Genomic DNA, 21712 nt, shown 5'->3' with positions numbered 1-21712 from the left:
CTCTGCTTCCCTATCAATTTTTACAATTCCTAGTTTCTAATTAGTATTCATTGCTATCAGCTTCCTCTTTCTTCCATTTGTAATATATTTAACCAGTGTAGCCACCTTTTTCTTCTTACTAGAGACAAAAAAATGTTCTTAAGAAATTCCAATTATAATTCACATTTTCTGTTTAAAAATACTTCTTTCAGATGATTTGGCTCATAGCTGTTTTCAACTTTATGAAACTGGCCATTTTAAAGCAAAAGTGTGTATATGTGTGTGTGTATGTATATATATATAATGTACTCTGTGTTCAGAATTAACTGGGTTGGACTTTATTATATTAGCACATAACAAATGTAAATCATGATCACTTGCACCTAAGTAACCACTAATTTTTAGTTATGTGATCATCTGTCAAAATAAGTTCTAATATAGAATTCGCCCATGTTGGATGCAACACTTCTTGAATTAGGAAATTATCTACAATTTTCAGAAAGTGACCTTTTAGTACTGGCAACATGAGACCTCTAGTGTATGCAGATAGAGGTATCCCATGATAACCTAGGGTTGTTGTTTTTTCATACACCTTATAGACAGGTGCTTCAGGAATTGTTCTTCCTGTTCTCTACTGGTTTGGTGGTGTGTAGCAGACACTAGCTAGTACCCCATCTTGAATTTCCCTGTTTGGACATTGATCCATTAGCACTCAAGATCACTTGCTTCTGAGTTGTCAGTGACGTGGAAACAGGTAATGTCATTTTTGACTTAGAGTGCCACTCTTGCTACATTTTTGTCTGGTCAGTTCTTCCTAAATAGGTTATATCCAATTATTTTAATATTCTGACCATGCAAATCTTCCCACCAGGTTTCAGTAATATCAAATAGGTCTAATTTATGTCTTAAGAGGAACTGGAATTGCTCATTTATTTACCTGTCTCTTAGCATTGGCATGTAGACAATTAAAGAATTTCTTCTCTTTGCCTCCTTTGATGGTACTATTATGACTCTTGGGCACAATTTAAAACTTGTCATGTAACTCTTGGTCAATTGTGAGTCAGTAAAAGTTTCCCGTATCTCACAATTAAGCAATAAGATGTAGCAAATGGGCACACTTCAGAAAAGATGCTGTTTAACACTGAATGCAACAATTTCACCAGATTGGGTTGCACTCTATAATCTAAATTATACAGCAATTGTCACAGTTCAGGATAACTGCACCTATAGGCTGTAGTTCACCTCTGTGGTCCAGCAAGGGCAACTACTCAAACAGGGGTGGGCAAACTTTTTTTGGCCTGAGGGCCACATTAGGTTTCGTAAATTGTATGGAGGGCTGGTTAGGGGGAGAGAGTCATGGCCTGCCTCCCCATCCACCCCCCCAACTCCTGCCCCATCCAAACCCCCTGTTCCCTGATGGCCCCCATGGGACCCCTGCCCCATCCACACCCACCCTGCTCCCTGTCTCCTGACCTCCCCCGACCCCCACTGTCCCATCCAGCCCCTCCTCTCATTCCTGATGGCCCCCTGGGAATCCTGCCCCATCCAACCCCTCCACTTCCTGACTGTCCCCCCCGGGACCCCATTTAATCCCCTGTTCCCCCCCAACCCCTATCCACACCTCTGCCCCCTGACTACACCCCAAACTCCCCTGCCCTCTGTCCAACCCCCTCTGCTTCCTGCCCCCTTACGGCGATGCCTGGAGCACCAGTAGCTGGCTTGCTTTAGCCGGGCAACGCCACCCCACCACTGCCACCACGCACTTAGAGCACTGGGTCAGGCCCGCATCTGCAGCTGCACTGCTCCAGGAGCTCACAGCCCCGCCACTCAGATCATTGCACTGGCAGTGGTGGGATGAGGCTGAGGCTGCAGGCATAGGTGGCAGGTTACAGATGTTTGTGGTGCTCAAGCAGCAGAAATATTCAGGGCTGGGGGCCCTGCTCCAGCAATATTTGGAGCTGGGTCTCTCCCCCGGCCCTGCCTGGATCAGCCCGGCCCCCGGGGGTCTCCCCCGTCCCCACCCTGCGTCACGTCCCTGCCTGACAGAAAGCCACGCGGGGTCTCTCCCCTGCCTGCTTCTGCTGCCAGAGCAGGTCCCGGCAGACTTACTGTCTGCTCCCCCGGGATCCTAGCGCCCGCCATTCACTAACGGCATGGCAGGCTGCCTTTACCCTGCCCTTCCGCCTGAGCCTCTCCAATGCCCCAAAGCCCTCATCCCCAGCCAGAGCCCTCATCCCCGTGCACCCTAATCCTCTGCCCCCCAGTCAGAGCCCTCATCCCCCTGCACCCTGATCCTCTGCCCCAGCCCTGAGCCCCCCACATCATGAACCCCTCATCCTCAGCCCCACAGCCCTCACCCCACACCTCAACCCTCTGCCCTAGCCCTGAGTCCCGTCCTGCATCATGAATCCCTCATCCTCAGCCCCACAGCCCTCACCCCTACACTCCCTCCAATCCCCAAACTCCCTCCCAGAGCATGTACCCCCTCCCCTTTCCACACACACCCTTTCCTCCCACCCCCAAACTCCCTCCCTGAGCCTGCACCCCTCACCCCTTCCTACACCCCTACCCCCAGCCCAGAGCCTGCACCCAAACTCGGTCCCAAAGCCTGCACCCCTCACCCCCTCCTGCACACCCACCCCCTGCCCCAGCCCAGGAGCCTGCACCCAGCACCCAAAGCCTGCACCCTAATCCCCAGCCCAGGATGTGTACCCCACACCTCCCCCCCCAACCCGTCCCAGAGCCTTTGGCAGGTGGGTGTGGAGCTGGGGGGGTGGGTTCTGGGCACCACCAAAATTTCTACAAACTTGCTACCCATGGCTGTGGGGGAAAGGGGACAGCGGGGGGAGAGGGAGGAGCCGGGGGCGAGCCTCCCGGGCCAGGAGCTCAGGGGCTTGGCAGGACAATTCTGCGGGCCGTAGTTTTCCCACCTCTGTACTAGAGGCTACAAGCTCCTTTAGCTCTCACCTCTCCTGAGTAGAGACATGCATCTCTCCTCCTCCTGAATAGAGTATTTCCACACTACACATTTCCCTCCCTACATTGTGGATGACCCAGCAAGTCAGAATGTCTAAGCAGGCCAGCTTTGCTTTTTTCCTCAAGGATAGTAAACAACATAATTGCCCGCTACACAGTTAAGTTACTACATCACTCTTTATAAACACATTTATTCTTAAGGTAAAAGCATTACAGAGAAAACATATTAAAAACAATAAAAGAATCTACACGCATGCTAATAAACTTACCAGAGATCACCCCCTCACTCTAACAAAGGCTTGGGCTGGTAACCATTCCTCCAAGCCACAACCAGGGGATTTTCCATGGTCACAAGTTCATAACCACTTTCCGTCAGAACAAGCACTATTATGAATCTGTTAGTTACTCCTTTATCAAGTCTGGGTCTTTGAAGCGACTGTGCGTAGGTAATCAGCCAGATCAAAGGTCCCTTCTTCAGGGCAATGCCTCAAAAGGCTGAGTTCTTGCATAACCTGATGCGTTATAGCTTCAAAGAATTTTAAACAAGGTGCCAGACAAGAAGGCACTTTCAGGACTAACGAAGTTAAGTGAGTTTCCTAGGAAAAAGGGGACTGGGAATGCAAATTCCCATCTTTGGACCCACATTTTTGAAGCTATGTCCTGAAGAGAAAGCCATTATCTGGCTGATTACCTATTCACAGTCTCTGCATATCAAAGACCCAGGCTGCATAAAGGAAAGGCTAACCTATGCATAGGTGTTCTTGTTCTAAGCAAAAGGTGTAATGAACTTGTAACCATAGCAACCCCCCTGACTCCTACCACAGCTTTTTTTGGAGGTGGGGTGATTTCTGATAAGCTTATTAGCATGCACGGAGGCTCCTTTATTGTTTTAATACTTTTTTTTGTGCAATGCTTTCACCTTAAGAATAAATCTGCCTACTTTGGAAAAGATGTGTGGTACCTTGTAACTGTGAAAAGAACAGGAGTACTTGTGGCATTTTACAGACTAACACATTTATTTCAGCATAAGCTTTCGTGAGCTACAGCTCACTTCTTCGGATGCATAACAGTGGACGCTTATGCTGTTTACAGTCTCTGAGGGGAAAGCAAAGCAGGGCTGAGTAGGCAGTCTGAATTGCTGGGGAATTCAGTGTAGGCAGGGAACTGTACAGCCTGAAAAACCCCAGTCACAATGGAGAGAGACATGGGTCTGTGACCAAGAGAGAGAGAGGATGGCAGGGGAGCCATGAGCCTAAAAGTTGGTGCCCCTGTTGAACCAAAGAGGAGGAATACAGGTGCAGTTGCCCAGAACTGTGATTGTGGTACCTACTGATTTATTTGTAAGTGAGAAGCTGGTTAAATTCTGTTCATCTTCAGTCTAAACTTTCTTCTCTGACCTTAAACTTCCAGTAAACTTCCCATCCCCAGAAGAAAGCATTTTTCTTCTATTTTTCTGTGTTCTATTTTTCTATAGTTAGCTTTATCATTGATTAAATACAGTTATGGCACTGTTCAACAAAGTCCATGGTTTTGATACATTTATGAGACTTCCCCTATGACCAGAAGAAGAGCTCTGTGTAACTCAAAAGCTTGTCTCTTTCATCAACAGAAGTTGCTCCATTAAAAGATATTACCTCACTCATGTAGTAGTCTCTGATATCCTGGGACCAACACAGCCACAAGAACACTGCAAACATTCCCCTCATCCTTCAAATTCATAGAGAAAATCTATTTAGTGAAGAACTTATGGTAGCTTTTTATTCAAATTACATCCCCTAGATTTTAGTCTGGAGGAAGAAAAATCTTACAATAGCTTTTTTTTGTGCTGGTGTTGGGGTGGGCCTTTTAGAGCTGCAAAACTATTATTGGGAGGTATTTAGTTTTGTAGTAGGATGGTTAACTTTTGCAATGAGTACGGAGACTACAAAAGAATAAGCTAAAGCTAAGAAGACAGAAGTATTAGTATGGCCCAAGAAAACCATTGAAAGAATTTGATCCTAGTATAAACTGACAAAAGATGTTTTGGTTAAAATGTAGTTTTAAAGTAAACTTACGGGCACTTCAATAGAAATCTGACAATTTATACAAGCTGAAGAACTGTTCCTCAATTTTTTTCCCACTCGTTGTATTCTGAAATTCCTATATATCCATGTCTAAACCAAATTCAGGAATGAGGCAGTATCAGTTGAAATTATGCAGAGGACTTATTCAATGTCTGTTTGTGTTTTTTTTTAATTTATCACTTAAGCAAATGAAAATAGATTTTAATATCCTTTGAGAGGAAGGATGGCCCAATAGTTAGAGTGCTAATCTGGCACACATGACGAGTTCAATTCCCTCCTCCACCACTGATTACCTTTGTGACCTTGAGCAAGTCACTTAATTTCTCTGTGCCTCCATTCCTCTCATCTGTCAAATGGGGATATCACGGCCCAGCATCACAGGGATGTTATGGAGATAAATATATGAAAGACTGATGTATACCCAGATGCTGTGGTAATGGAGCCTATATATTGTAAATACCGAAGAGACATGTTAATACTAATATAATTTGTCTTTCTACTATATTTAGGCCTAAGTCAACTCCTTCTAACCAAATAGTTGTGGAACGTTGGACATTTGAGATACAGACCAGCCACAACATTCAGCAACCAGAAAATCAACCCACAAAACTTGGGAGAAATTTGGACTCAGGTTTGAAAACTTTGCGACTCAGGCCCATCTCTACCTTCTAGAGATATCTGCAGACTGTGACATACATGTAGTGATGTAGGTACCTAAAACAGGGGTTCTCAAACTGAGGGGTCATGAGGTTATTACATAGGGGATCACGAGCTGTCAGTCTCCACCCCAAACGCCGCTTTGCCTCCAGCATTTATAATGACGTTAAATATATGAAAAAGTGTTTTTAATTTATAAGGGGGGGGGTCACACTCAGAGGCTTGCTATATGAAAGGGGTCACCAGTAAAAAGTTGGAGAGCCACTGACCTAAAACATCTCTCTTGTCTCAAATCTTAAACCTGCCAGTGGCTGGTCAGCAGTTTGGGAAGTCTGTTGAAATGCACTGGTGGGTGGAGCACAGGTGGAACAGTGAAGTGTATGACCAGACATGCCAAACCGCAAAAAAACCCCACAGAAACTGGGCTTGTTTTTGGCTTAATTGGCTTGTGAGTTGCTTGTTGGCTAGTTCTAGGTATGTAGCTTATCGCTGATTTTTTTTTTTATCGGTTCCCAGAAACAGGGGCGGCTCCATGTTTTTTGCCGCCCCAAGCATGGCAGTCAGACAGCCTTCAGTGCCATTTCTGCGGGAGGTCGGCCCCAGTCATGCAGATTCAGCGGCGGTTCTGCAGGTGCTCTCCCAGTCCTGTGCCGGTGTACCCGCCACCGAATTACCAACAAAACCGTGGCACCGGTGGACCTCCCACACAAATACCGCCAAAGGTGGCCTGACTGCTATGCTCACAGCAACCGTCAGGCTGCCCCATGCAGCTTGCCGCCCCAGGCATGCGCTTGCTGCGCTGCTGCCTGGAGCCACCCCTGCCCAGCAAGCAGGGGCACGGCGGGGTGGGGAGAGGGAAGTCGGGGTACATAGCAGGCCCACCATAGTCCCAGACTATAGGCGGGGGGAATCTCGTCACATAGAGTGTTGGGTTTCTTAGGGATTGTCTTGTTTTGAAATGGGATTAGCTGGATTTTTGGCTTATTGCAAAAGTCGGGGTGCTTACTGACCATGTGAAAGTTGGCAACTGGTATATGACAAATTGCAATGCCATGTGATAGGCAGCAGTGTGTGTGTGTAAAAATATCCCTGGGCTAAGCCTAATAAATAATCATTTTGAAGTTACTATGCAGAAAGGAATTAATTCAGCTAATCTTTTATCCAAAAGATATAAATAAATTCCTCCATTTTTTTAAAAAATCTTTAAAAACAATGGGGGAGCTTGGGCCCAGTCCCTTTTGTTAGGTCTAAAATCCTCAAGGATGCTTTTGTATTCACAGAGTGGATTACAGATCGGTTTTATTTCATCTATTTGTAACAGGAGATCGAATCTAGGCCATTCCTAGTCGGGGCCCGGGAGGATTCTGCAATCCTACCTCCCCTACGGGCTCCTCCCCGGGGCAGAGGCTGCAGGATCAGCGCCGCCATCCCTGCCTTGGTGTGCTACACGCGCCATAACCAGCGTGTCTCACATGTGCTCGATGCAGCCTGGCCCAGGGAGCTGAAATGCAGCCGCTGAGGCCCCGGGGCCAGACGCTGGGTCATGCTGCACTGGCAGAAAGCAGCCGCTTCTCCCACACAGCGGGAGCTCAGTGGGGTGAGATCCGTTGCAAGGGCTATTAGCCTGGGAGTTCCTGGAACAGGACCCTGCCCCCCAGTCCCCTAATCCCCGCGGGAACCACCCGCCCCACCGCCGACCCGCTAATCCCCGCGGCTGGCGGGGGCAGTTCCGGCCGCGTTGGCCCCTCCTGTGGGTGGGTGGCCTCGCGGCGGGCTGGGTGTGTCTCGCTCCGAGGCGGCGCGGCGCGGTTTGTCCCTCAGTCTGCTCCGAGCCCAGGCCCGAGCCGCGCCGCCCACTCCCGCCGCTCCATGGAGGCTTATCACAAGCCCGACCAGCAGGCGCTGCAGGCCCTGAAGGACGCGGCCAACCGGCTGCGCATCAGCTCCATCCGGGCCACCACCGCCGCCGGCTCCGGGTGAGTGCGGGACTGGGGCCTGGCGCTCCGTGGGGCCTGCAAGCCGCCCCACGGATTCCCGCGCACCCTACTCCTGCTGCCCCCTCGTGCAAACTGCTCCCTCCCGACCCCACCAGCTCTGCCCTCTCGTGCCCCCCATCGCTGCCCCCTCGTGCAAACTGCCCCCTCACCCTCCATCGCTGTCCCCTCGTGCAAACTGCCCCCCCCCGCCCTCCATCGATGCTCCCTCGTGCAAACTCGCCCTTTACCCCCCCAGTTCTGCCCCCTCCCAACCCACCCAGCCCTACTCCCTCGTGCAGACTGTCCCCTGCCCACCTCTTTGTGCGGACTGTTCCTCTGCAGTCCCCGTATCTCTGCTCCCTCCTGCAGACTGCCCCCTATTCATTCTCTAACACTGTCCCCAGTCCCAGGCCTTGCGTGTAATTCTTCCCAGGTCCCCTCCTCCTACCCCTTGTGTCAGTTATCTTTAGCACCTAGCTTCTCCCTTCCTCTGTCCTCCCACTTTCCCAACCTGCAGGTCACCTGGCCAGTGAAACGAAGCGGGCCAGATTCTGCCGTCTGGTATATCTGTGCACCGTCCATTAGAGTCTCTGGATTTGAGTTCAGTACGGTCTCACTGGGGTATCTGAAAGCAGAATTTGCTGCTTGACTGAATTACAAAAGCTGCAGCAGGTTACTGCTGAGCCTTGTGTAAGGAGTCTTGTTTGCGGTGCTGCGTGGTATTTCTGAGAGCAGCATGCTCCTGTCCTGGGAGCAAATGCACAATGTGGGGTGGGCAGACCTGAGAGAATTTTCATCATTAGGAGATCTGGAGTTTTGAAGCAGTTGCGTTTCCTAAGCTTGCTATGAGCAAAGCTTGTTATATTAGAATCACTATGGGTGTTAAGTGAACTCGTTGGTTCAGCCCAGTGAAACCCTTTCTGTAGGGGCAAAATGTAGTATTTGAGAATTTATATGGAACCATTTTTAGCACATATCAAAAGACCTAGTGCAAAACCTCATTCACTTTAGTTCTTTTGCTTGTATTATGTTCTGAGGGATTTGGGTGGTAGTGTGTGTGTGGGGGCGGGGGGGATATGTGTTTACACAGTGCCTTAATTTGTGCCAGGACTGAGCCCTGGCAATACAGGCTTGGCAGAGCCTTCCGCTGGCACCTCTGGGCTTACCGCATCAGTCATGAATATAAATAAATTGCTTGAGCCCCAGCACCTTCCTCATTCCAAATTAATCACTGTGTTTACATGTGGATTAGAGATTCACGCAGGGTCTGGGGTGTGCAGTTTTGGGTGGAGGGTACTCTATTGGGGTGTATACAAAGGTTTAGAAGCAAGCTGTGAGGGGAATGGATGTTGGTGGGACATGAGTCTATAGGGAATGCCTGTGTGTGATGACGATAGTGATAAAAAACCTTTCATGTTGGGGATGTTGCTTCAAAAAGTTGCCAGTTTAAAGATCATCAAGGTAGATAACTTAAATATCAGGGGTGTATGTTCCCTTGCTTCTGAATGTGCTACTTGTATGGCTATGGCTATATGTTCATGGGGTGTGAGTGGATGTAGTGTTGGGGGAGGGGATTTCTGTGTGTGTTGGGGGAGGGAGGGATTTACACTTTATCTCTCTGGAGTGTTGCCTCTTTTTAGTCATGGATTCAGCTTTGATGATGCAAGATTGGACAGGATTCATGTTGAGAAAGCTGCATTTAACATTTTGACAGTTGAATTATGACCCTTTGGGGGAAATCTGATTGTTAACAAAGTGTGTATAGGTTCACTGAACTAGTAAATATACTATGACTGGAAAGAAAGACCAGGAATGCTAAGTTAATGCGGAACTAAAAATCAAAGAATTTATGCCTAGGGCCAAATCTTTTCTTTTTCATTTTGTGCCCGTCAGCTGGAACTAATTCTCTACAGAATTTCAAGTTAGCCCAAATGGGATTATCTGCAAAATGCCTGCAGTCTCAAATGGGCAGTTTACTCAGGCCTCTGGACAGGATTTAGTTTAGGCTCTGAAGTTTTCCGGTTCCAGAGTTGGCCTTGCTTTGATCTTGTGGTATGGAAAAAGTACTATCTATATTTATTTATCTAAAATTAAAGTCAGAGTTTTGGCTGATCATCACGCTTAAACTTTCCCTTGTGGAAGGCCGCCTTTTGGTATTCCATCTTTTTGCAATTTACATGTTGTTTACTCCTTTGAAATATGACTGTATATGCATCTTTTCAAAAAGAAGAATTGAACGGATAATCACTTGACTACTAAGGCCTTATTGGGATAGGATAGTCTACTACAAAATATTGTAAAGCCGTCTCTCAATTTGCTAATATCTTTCTCTGTGTTTCTGACATAGGCAGTTTTTTACCTTTTGTTTCTGAGAGTGTTGTATTGAAAATTGAAAGTGCAGGGTTGCTTTATGTCACTCCATATACACACCGAGAAGATACTTTTTGGCTTTTTCATTGTAGCTGCCAAGTCAATGGAAGTTGAGGACGCTCAATCTGTCACTGGAATAGATCCTTAATTTCAAATGCTTGGTTTGGTCCAGTCTGGGTAGTGAGTTTTGATTGCAAAATGTTCACCAGTTCCTCTTTTTAATTATTTATTTGTTGTTAAAGCTACAACATTTGGGATTGTGTTAGACAATTACACAAAAGTGTGTATAGCAAAAGTGGCAGAAGACCCACTAAATATAAGGGGTTTAATTCTGTATTTCATGTTGGTCACATAATAAGTGTCATCACTGTCCCCCAGATGTAATTATTTCTGTGTTATGTGTAGGTATATAACACCGCAAGGAATTTAGCACAAACTTAGTTCCCTTTTCTGCTCCCCTTCAATTCAGTGGTAAAATTCCCATTGACTTCAAGTGCAGCAGGATCAGGGCCCTCACAGTTTTGAAACAATACCTGATTATTATCCGTAGAAGTGGGAATGGAATGATTTGCGGTAGTTTACTTATTTTAAAATATATGAAAAACCATAAAAAGGTTTCCTTGAGATTTTATTTATATATAATCAACGAGACTTGGTTACCAAGAAGGATGACACAACAATGCATTTAATAGGAGGAGAGAGAGCGAAGTTTCAAGAACATTCTGATAGCATTAGGGAGTCAAATCAAGCTCAGACAGCCAAGTATGTGCACGCACCTGTCCAAATCTTGATTACTTGAACAAGGCAAGAAAAGATCTCTCTCCAGATGAGAAAGTAAATAGAACAGAATGGACTTTAGCAGCATGATTGTCAACTACACTTGAAAGACAAGCTGAGTGAGATATTATCTTTTATTGGACCAACTTCCGTTGGTGAGAGACACAAGCTTTCTCTCTCACCACCAGAAGTTGGTCCAATAAAAGATGCTACCTCATCCACCTTGTCTTTCTAATATCCTGGGACCCACGAGGCTACAACAACATTGCATACAAATACTTTTGGTTACAGTCTTATTGCAAAGAAAGACTGTCTGAGTCACATTTTACATTTCACTCTTTTAAGGAGGTTAAGGTTTGGTTTAAAGAGATGGTTTGTGAGCAACAGGATTAAGAAAAAATAGAGGAAATGCTTGAAATTAAAGCAGTTAAGAACAAAAGAGAACTTGTGGACTTCCTTGAAGGAAGTGACTTTGTGAACTATGACCTGTGTTGCAAGCAGTGTTGTGAGGTGATAGATATATTAACTAGTTAATGCTGTGTTTTCTCATATTAAACTCTCATTGAAGACAACAGGAGCTTTGCCTGAATGAGAACTAAAGGATCTGGAAACCAGATCCTGCAAGATGATGGTGTGTGAAATTTAGAGATGTTAAGGCTGTTCCAGTGAAAAAATGCAGTTTATGGGCAGAGAGGGGTTTTGTTTTAACTCTCCTGTTAATCCACTGCAATTATATTTGAGAATAAAAATAGATATAAAATCAGTATTTCAGTTAACAAAACTACAAAATGTAGGTAATACAGAATTAAGATTGTTGCTCCTGTTCATTCACCCAAGAGTGTCCCATTATTACAGATGTCTGGGATTATGTGCTTCTATTCCTTGTTTTAATAAGTAGTCTTGCATAACTGTAGTGATGTCAGTCTTGTTGCTTCACAGTGATGAGTGCAATGCTTGCAAATGAATCTTGCCAGCTTCCTTAAAATTGGGACTCTAAACCAATCACACACAATTATTTATTTTTATTTATTTATTTATTTATTTTTCGTGTCCTTTTCGTCAGGTGAGCTTCTGGAATTTTTTTTCTCCAGCTGGTGCATTTGGCTTAGCTAATTGTGAAGGCTGAGCTGCCATCTTTGGTGCTGCATCTTCATTGCTTTTGCATAGAGAAGAAGATGGTCCTTTTATTAATGTCAGCAGTTGATTGTATCAGCTGTGGCCAATCTTAACTGTTAAGAGATACAGTGTTTGAGGAAAAAATTAAAGGGTGAACTTCTGCAGTTTTTGAAACAATGGTTTCCTTAAGATTTGATAAGACTCTTAAAAGTGGAAGCTGCAAGAATTTCTTAAGAAGTAATTAAATTTCACAACTTGGGGTATGAACAGATCGTGCTACATTGAATTATCTTTTTTTAGTTTTGGCATTCATTCTTTTTTGGCATTATTGTTCTTTTTAATTAAGCCCGTTTTAGCTGAAGCGTGTAGCAACTTACATATATATCAGGACTGTCCCCATCAACAGAGCCAGGATTTCACCTCAAAAGCCGAAGATACAGAACCTAATTGCTTGTAATCTCTTGTTTAATGGAAACAGGTTCAAAAGTGTGGTGGCCCTTCTATAAAAGCCTGCTGGCAGTGAAGTTTACAAACCACACCACCTTTTTATTATTCAAAATTGGATGTCCATTCTGAATAGAATATAGAAGATTATGTATGAATAAAGTAAATATATTATTTGCCATATTTTTCTCTTAATAGTAATTTAAATAACTTATTTTCTAAAGACTTAGAACTAATAAACAATGCCTTGGGTTTCAATGTAATTTTGCGCCAGTGGATCTCTCTGTATTCTAATAAAATTAAAAATGACTACAACAATAGACCATCATATTTCATCTGATTAAACAAAATTCTGTACACTGGTTTGAGACTGTACATCAGATACTGGAAATCAGTCTCATCTTTGGTTATTTTCTATAATTAAAAAAGCATTTAATTAACTAGTAGTTCTACAAGCATATTTTTGGAGCTCACTTCTTATATTTTTATACATTTTTTTTATTTTTTTTCACATGCTTACCATTCTAGGTTGCTTAAAACCTTTTTTCCCAAGACCGAGAGTTCATAGAAATATGGTTAAGTATAAAGTTAATACAGTTAAAAGAATGAAAACTTTAAACAAGCATGTAAGGTTTATTGATTAACTTGTGTGTAAATATTTACTAATATATGTTTGAGTCATGGTTTATACCTAATTATTTTGGTTCCCTGTGTGTGAGTACTTACTTAAGGGGTGGACACTAATCTTTATTCCTCATTTTGCTAGAGTGTTTGCATGTCTAAGGGTACGTCTACACTACAGGATTATTCCGATTTTACATAAACCGGTTGTGTAAAACAGATTGTATAAAGTCGAGTGCACGCGGCCACACAAAGCACAATAATTCGGTGGTGTGCATCCATGTACTGAGGCAAGCGTCGATTTCTGGAGCGTTGCACTGTGGGTAGCTATCCATAAGTTTTCCCGCAAGTCGCCCCGCCCCCCCCATTGGAATTCTGGTTGAGATCCAAGATGGTGGTGCAAAACAGTGGTCGTGGGTGATTCTGGTAATGTCATTCACTCTTTCCTTCCCCGTGAAAGCCAACAGAGACAATTTCAGCCTTTCCCTGGATTGCCCTGGCAGATGCCATAGCAGTGGCAGCCATGGAAGCCGTTTGTCTTTTGTCACTGTCACCGTTGTGTTCTGGATTCCTGCTGACAGAGGCATATGCAGCGCTACACAACAGCAGCATCATTGCCTTTGCATAGGTAGCAGAGACCCGTTACCAGCGTTTCTGTACCGTCTGCTGTGCCATTTGTAAAATGCGATGAGATTGACGGTTTATAGTCGTTCTGTACCGTCTGCTGCTGTTATGGGCTGCTCCTGGCTGACCTTAGCCTTGAGGTCGGGGGGACGGCAAAGACAAAATGGGAATGAACCCCCTGGGTCATTCCTCCTTTATGTTGTTTCTACATGAGTCAGTCTGCCTAGAATATGGCAAGTGTACTAAGAACAGTGTATCGGGAGAACCAGAGAGCAAGCCGATCGTGTCAGATGCCCAGAATGATGAGGCTGCATGCACTAGGGGGTGTCCCTGCAACAACAGCCCCCACCCATTGCTTCCCTCGCTCCGCCCAACCCTTCGAGCTACTGTTGCAAGGGTCCCCCCATTTGTGGTGATGAAAGTAATAAAGAATGCAGGAATAAGAAACACATGACTTTTTTTAGTGGATTAATGAAGGGGAGGCGCCCTCCAGCTGCTATGGATATCCAGGCAGGACATTAACGGTGGGAGGGGAGCAGGAGCCCAGCTTCCGTGCTATGTAGTCCAGGCAGTACCAAATCTTTTCTTAGACATGAAGGGGGGGGTGATGGAGTTCAGCCCCAGTTGCTAGATGAGGACGGTTTACCAGCCGTTCTGTACCATTGGGAATAACGGATCATTCCTATTTTACCCAGGCGCCCCTGGCCGACTCACCTGAGGCCAGCCAGGCAGCACCAAGGCTGATGACGAGGCACGGCTATCCACGTCCTACTGCTGTAACTGTCTGCACACCCCGGGGAAGGAGGAGAGAGGAGGCTCGCTGTTCATTGCCCCAGCCTGTGTCTACCACAGCATGGCAGTAGACATACGGTGACATTGAAAAAAGTCAAGAAAACCGATCTTTTTTTCCCTTTTCTTTCGGGGGAGGGAGGTGACGTAATTGACCAGAGAATATACCTGACCCACCTCCGGACAATGTGTTCTGACCACAATCGGCATTGGGCAGCTCGATCCAAGGATGCACATGCTTTTGGAGACTGCGGGGAACTGTAGATAGCTGGAGTCCTCAGTCCGCTCCCTTCCTCCATGAGCATCCATTTGATTCTTTGGCTTTCCGTTACGCTTGTCACACAGCACTGTGCTGTGGACTCTGTATCATACCCTGGAGATTTTTTTCAAATGCTTTGGCATTTTGTCTTCTGTAACGGAGCTCTGATAGAACAGATTTGTCTCCCCATACAGCGATCAGATCCAGTATCTCCCGTACAATCTATGCTGGAGCTCTTTTTGGATTTGGGACTGCATCGCCACTCGTGATGATCAGAGCTCCACGCTGGGCAAACAAGAAATACAATTCAGAAGTTCGCGGGGCTTTTCCCGTCTACCTGGCCAGTGCATCCAAGTTCAGATCGCTTTCCAGAGCAGTCACAGTGGTGCACTGTGGGATACCGCCTGGAGGCCAATACCGTCGATTTGCAGCCACACTAACCCTAATCGGATATGGTAATACCGATTTCAGCGCTACTCCTCTCATCGGGGAGGAGTTCGGAAACCGGTTTAAAGAGCCCTTTATATCGATATAAAGGGCCTTGTTGTGTGGACAGGTGCAGCGTTAAATCGGTTTAACGCTGCTAAAATCGGTATAAACGTGTGGTGTAGACCAGGCCTAACTTACTTCAAATTGAAATAAGAGAGTAGTATGGGGCGGGGGAGAAGTGTCACTACCAAAAGGACTTGTATTCTGATTTAAGTTCTACTTTAAACTGTCTTATGAATGCTAACATGCATGGGAAGTGTAGAAATGGAAAATAAAAGTTTTGCTGTGTGACATTCTTGACTAAACGGTTTTTGCTTTACAAATAGGGCTTCAGGTTTTAAATGAATATCATTAAAAACTTAATGGTAAATATCTGTAGATAAGAAAACCACTCTATAATTTGAACACTGGAGTTTCCTTCCAAGCCCAGTGTTGATGTCTATAGCCTAAATTATGTCATCACATAGTGACTCCTGAGATCAAGAATAGTCCTATTTCATATCAATAAATGCCTGAAAATTGCTACTTTGGGGTCTCGTAAAGATCCCAAAAATACCTGCTAGGTGGTTGGCAAATAAATGGTGAAAACCAGAAGCCCTGTTTACAGGTGGCTAAAAAATGCCTTCTATTAGGAATGCATTTAATGTTAAGACTATTTTTTCATGTGTATCTTCGGAGACATTTATAAATCACAGCCAGGTATACAATTCTTTGTGTTCATTAGTTGGGCAATGGTACCACAGACTGACTATACAAGGGCGGATAGTAATTTCAGATTGTAATTTATTTAAGTTATGGTAGTGAACACAAGTAACGGTGTAAGAGTACTTTTCTGTGACATTTGAAACACTACAGACCAACAATTTGCAGTCTAGAGCTGGAAACAAGTCTTTTTATGCTTACCTATTTCTGGTTGATATGCTGTGTGGCATGATTACTTCTGAAATTGGGGTGAACACTTTTCTGAGCTTCTGTAGCAAATTATGGTTGAAGTATTCCGTTGTGCTCTTGTTGAAGTCTATGGCAAAAGTGCTCCTGACATTAATGGAAGCAAAATTGCCTCCAAAATATATTAACTACTGAAATATGTATTAACTTGCTCAATATTTCAGACTGTAAATGTAGAAAATACTCATCTTTCCATGAGTTAAAGATTAAACAAATCAGCATTTTTCAGTTGCAGAACTGACCATGTTTTTAAATTTACTGCAAATAAACTGATTATCATAAGATTATCCTTCCAATTTTCACTACCTAAATATTTGTTTTATTGACATGAAAATAAAATGTGAGGAATGTCTCTTATTTAATACTGTCTTATAAGACACATTCTCTCAAAGTCCCTCTATGTTAACTGCTCTTATGATATAAGAGAGACTGTAATTGGGATTTATGTAGTACAGTTCTAAATGTCTGAGTTCTTTGCAAATATAAAACGTGTAGCATTTTGAGGGTGAAATTCTCCCCTGTGCAAAAAGGGTCTGCACAAGACATTATACCACACTTAACTCTGCTCACTTAATGTAAGTTCTAAGCGCCATGGCCTCTGCTCATGCCCTCTGCTTCAGGATGAATTTCACTCTTACTGATAAGTTTCAGGCACGTATTGCATATTCTCTCTTACACCTTAGAATTGCTGATTGTGATGACATTCCTTGGTATCCAGAGGAATGGAGTGCACAAACAGATAAACCAGTGCCCTTATCACTAAGACCTGCATTTTAACGTCCACTTTGATTTAGATAATAAGACATCGGATGTTTTCAAAGTACAGCTAATCAGCAGTAGGATAACAGCAGATGGTAGGGGTTATCAAAAACACTTAGAGTTATGTATTTTAATGATGAGGGTTACAGAATTGGCACAGTGGTATTCTAATTATACGAATGCAAGTTGACAGCGGGCAGCAGTGATAATCTTGTGTTTGCTTTGACTTGTAGCCACCCAACATCATGTTGCAGTGCTGCAGAGATCATGTCTGTGCTCTTTTTTCATACCATGAGGTACAAAGCAAAAGATCCCCGAAACCCCAGCAATGACCGGTTTATACTCTCAAAGGTAAGAACCAGAACTAGCTGTGCTATACCTTCTCAATCTAATTCATAGATTAGCTGTTTATTAAATAAACATACCTGTTTTCTTGACTAATGTTCACTGTAATTCTTTAGGATCCTTATCAGTACACAACTCTAGTAATGACAATACAAATCTTTTGAAAAGAGTTTTAAGATTATTATATGCAGTAAAAGAGGAAAATGCCAAATAATATCTTGCTGCACATGGGAAAGAGTAAGCATAGTGCTTAAAAGGAATTGCCAGATTTCTATGCATCAGTGTATTGGTGTGACATACAACCTATTTAAGCAGTTAAGTTGTTTAATTACAAATTATATATTCTTTCCTGGTACTGCCCGTGAAATATATCCAGAAGCAATGTCATCTTAAGGCAAAGGTTATTTTTGAACATTGTTCCAAGAAATTATGCCATTATGTATATTTTTAACCCATAAGTTGTAGTTAAACTTTTTGTGACATCTTTTCTGTCTGTGGCCATGCTGTCTTTTCTGTGATCCTTTCAGAGCTCTGATGTTAAGCTTTGTCAGTTTAGTAATTTGTTGGGAGCCTTGGTAGGAAGTAACATTGGTAATTCAGTGGGTGACAGTCTTCCCCTATGCACTACTGAGGTACTAAAGAGAATAGTGCTCCTGAAGGTGTATTCAGCTAATATATAAAACAAATGTCCTGACTGCTTGAAGTCATCAAAGTTTCCATGGCACTTTTAGTCAAAGTTGGATGATAGCTTGGAATTCTGGCTAAATTTCAGCTCAGGTAATTACATCCTTGCTGTTTACAGTCAGTCTGATGTCCTCTATTCTGAACTGTTCTGTAGTAGTTAATTCTGTTAAACAACTGGCATCTTGCTAGCATCTTCAGTGGCAGATGCAATGATCCCAGAGTATATATTTAAGTTTACAAAGCGCTTTGGAAGCCTTTATGATGAGTGGCATTTCAGACATCAGATGTTGTTAAGTAAAAGTGACAAAAGTACTTGCGGAGCTCTGTACGAGATATTATTCGACAGTTTGAAACTGCAGAATGGGCTGCAAACAGGGAATCTGAGTTTTGATATGACCAGGCTGAAGTTTGGGACATTACAAAGGTAGTCACCCCGTACAGAGGAAATGTCTATAACAATTCCTTTAGCCAGCTCTGTCGATCCTTTGTATAAAACAGAAACAGTGCTGGCTCTCAGCTTTCTTGGTGTCTATATGAATTCAGTACCTGGATGATGAGGAGAAGCTAGCTAAAGAAACTAGAAAAATTTTGAGATGATGCTGATAGGAAGAGGGAATCACTTTAAAGTACTTAATTCTGCTTAAATACCCCCCGCGCCCCAGTGTTGAAGCCTTCTGCCCTTGAATTGCTAAACTGCCCTTTTGGATTCCTAGAGCTACTGGGCGCCAAAATAGCCCTGGTTACATAAAATGACCACTTCATCTGCAGTTGACCAGAAGATTATACCTATTCATATCAGGTTCAGACCTGGTCACAATGACCTGTGGAGTCAAGACCTCTAATCTTGATTGTTGTTACTCACTGTATCTAATCTTAAATCTTAAACCCTCAAAAAGATCCTGGTGGAGCAAAACTCAGCATCCCATCTATTCAGCAACACTGGTAGCCATGGATATATCACCCAATACTTCATTCTCTGCGCTGGCTACTCATCAAATAGAGTCCAAATTACGGTGTCTTTCTTGATACTTGAAGTCTTCCGTGAGATTAGGCCTCCCTACCTGAGCAAGAACCTATCCCTACTCAAGTATGATCTCCTAGAAGAGCTTTAAAATATGTACGAGGGAAGTCACATTCAGTCTTTCTTGGCTAGAAGTCTAATTATTGTAGTGCAGGCCTTGACCATGGAGAGCGTAAAAGCAGGAATCTGTGGAAATCCCAGGTCTCTGAAAGGAACTCAAAGGGCTTAGAGGCAATATGAAGCATTGATTTGTTTGCAAGCATTTTAGAACTTGATCCCTTAAAAAGTAACTTTTAATTTATCATATTTACACATTTTTATTTTGTCTTGGTATCGAGATACTGTGGAAAGTTGTTCTTTGTTTAGAATTTGTTTTTTCCTTCTAGGGCCACGCGGCACCAATTCTGTATGCTGCCTGGGCAGAGGCAGGCTTCCTACAAGAAGCAGAGTTATTAAACTTGAGGAAAATTGATTCCATTTTGGAAGGACACCCTGTACCAGTGAGTATTTGAGGAATAAGCTTAATAATTATTAAAATTGGAGCTTCATGTGAATCAGGAAGTACATGCATCTTATGCAACAAGTTCTATTTGCTAACTACTGCACAGTAAAGATAAAAGTTGTGGGGGTTTTTTTTAAGAAGATGGTAGCACCTGTGGTTAGAAAAATAGAGAACTGGGTGTTCCAATAGAAGTGGATGCCCAAGAATATTAATCTTAACATTTTAGTAAAGTTATAAACACCAATGACGATCCCACACAAACCACTTTTATGGAGTTCCAGCATGGCTCATCTTCTTTCCCTGTGGGGAAACTCTGAGGTAGCATCTCCTGGTTTCAAAGGAAGCTTATCTGATTGCCTCAGTGGCTTTTCACCCCCACTCCTGCTCGAGCCTCCCATCCAGAGCCATTAGCTCTTTGCTGTCACTACCACAGGGAGAAGAGTAAGAGAGAGTTTTTTCAAGCAAGGCACCTCAGATTATTTATTGGAAGCTAATGCTGTTCTTTTCAATGTCAGCTCCTGATATACCACTTCCACCCTGTCTCTGACGGGATCAATTTATTGCTGCAGGCCAGTTAGTGGGTGACACTGGGGCTGCTAAGCTAGCTGTACTGTCAGTGGAGAAGCATGACAAGGCAGCATGCTTAGGGACTTTGACTCCATTCAAATGTGGTGAAATCTACAAGCTTGATTTAGAATGGATCTTGGCCTGGGCTCATCACCTTAATCTCTTCTTAGTGCCAGACTGGAATCCTGTCCTGCTGGAGAGTCTACTGGAGTGGGAAATGGCTTTCTCATCAAGACAGGATTTAGTCCTGTGAATTTAGTTGCTGAAATTCTTAACTGCAAAGTAACTGTTGCTTTTTTATTTTCAGAAACAACCGTTCACTGATGTAGCTACTGGATCCCTTGGTCAGGGACTTGGTGCTGCCTGTGGTATGGCCTATACTGGCAAATACTTTGATAAAGCCAGGTAATGCTTTTCAGTGTTTAGTGTTTGTAGATGTGTAGGGGAGAAAAAATTGATGAGAAAACAGATTGTGTTCTTACTCTGGTCAAAAATGGTTTATTCCATTATTTTCCACTCCCTACCTCAACTCCAAATTCAGTTTTGAAATTAAATGTGGTCAGTTGAGAGATCTAGCTAATAAAATTGCACAGATCGAATGACTGGCAAAAATTGATGCACGCTGTTCTTGTGTAATCAGACAACTTTACAAGGGTGATGTTACTATTCCTGAAGAAAGAAGGTGGCATGCTATGTGGAGTAGCCACTAGCCTTCAGCATATGGAGAACCACTGTTCTTTCAAAGCTGTTATGCTCACAGGGAAGAACCTAGCTGAATATAGTTGTCACAGGGTAAAGACGGGTGGTTAAGAAAGTATGAAGCACAAACACCCGGTTGTGCACCTATGAAAATCAATGGGAATGCTGCTGGGCCGTAAATAGGGGTCCAAAATGACAACTGAAATCCGTTCAACTCCAGTGGAAGAGGAATGACCAATTCTGCCATTTGTAGGGTTAGAGGACAAGGCGAGTAGATGTCAAAAGACATATCTGTATGAGGAAGAAAGCCAATCTAATAAGATTCATGTATATTATATGACAGCTTTAGAACACTCAAGGGCAGCTTGCTAAGTTAATATAGTATTAAACCCTATGCTTCGTTAGCTTGAAATCATTTCTGTGAAAGATGATTTGCTGATTTTAATACAGTTGAACAGGTGGTAGTTGTAGGAATAATTTATGCAGTGATTACTGGCTACAAATAGTGGTACTGCATGTAGTGTTGGAGAGCAGCCAATATGTATGAAATCGTAATTCGTCTGAGTGAATTACCTAGTTTAGGCCAGCATCTTGTGAAGTGTGTTTAAGTAGATGACCTTTACTGTGGTAATATGGAATAGTTCAGTAGCTCTTATAATACTTAATTTTAATAGCCTTTTGCTCAATTTTGTTTTAAAATTATATATTTGAAAGTAAATATATTGCTGTTGTGATAGTCAACAGGCAGTATTTGTTTTACACGGAGTCCTATGTGGCCATCCAAAAAAAAAAGGTGACAAAAGAGAGAGTTAAATGGCTGAATCCAGCAGCCCCTGCTCAGGTAATACTCCTGTCACTGTGAGTTCTTCTTCGAGTGCTTGCTCATATCCATTCCAGTTAGGTGTGTGCTCGCCGCGTGCACGTTCGTCGGAAGATTTTTACCCTAGCAACACTCGGTGGGTCGGCAGGGCGCCCCCTGGAGTGGCGCCGCTATGGTGCCGGATATATACCCCTGTCGACCCAGCCGCCCTTCAGTTCCTTCTTACC

General features: G+C 43.6%; 1 protein-coding gene across 4 annotated transcripts in view; it reads left to right on the top strand.

Moving 5' to 3' along the window:
* The first annotated feature begins 7134 nt into the window (after window positions 1-7134).
* TKT (transketolase) overlaps window positions 7135-21712 on the top strand; it is a 45835-nt gene continuing 31257 nt past the window's right edge. Inside the window, exons 1-5 of one of the 4 annotated variants that reach the window (XM_032804161.1) lie at window positions 7563-7651; window positions 10114-10198; window positions 17081-17198; window positions 19284-19397; window positions 20274-20371. In XM_032804161.1, coding sequence (XP_032660052.1) covers window positions 10176-10198; window positions 17081-17198; window positions 19284-19397; window positions 20274-20371 — 353 coding nt within the window. In that variant the 5' untranslated portion in view covers window positions 7563-7651; window positions 10114-10175. Of the gene's footprint in view, window positions 7652-10113; window positions 10202-12903; window positions 12934-17080; window positions 17199-19283; window positions 19398-20273; window positions 20372-21712 lie in introns of those variants that run through there. The other 3 variants (XM_032804160.1, XM_032804159.2, XM_075073237.1) reach the window with 3 other exon arrangements.

This window comes from Chelonoidis abingdonii, chromosome 17 (genome assembly GCF_003597395.2).
Source record: "Chelonoidis abingdonii isolate Lonesome George chromosome 17, CheloAbing_2.0, whole genome shotgun sequence".
Classification (NCBI taxonomy): domain Eukaryota; kingdom Metazoa; phylum Chordata; order Testudines; family Testudinidae; genus Chelonoidis; species Chelonoidis abingdonii.
This window is presented reverse-complemented; position numbering and strand designations above follow the sequence as displayed.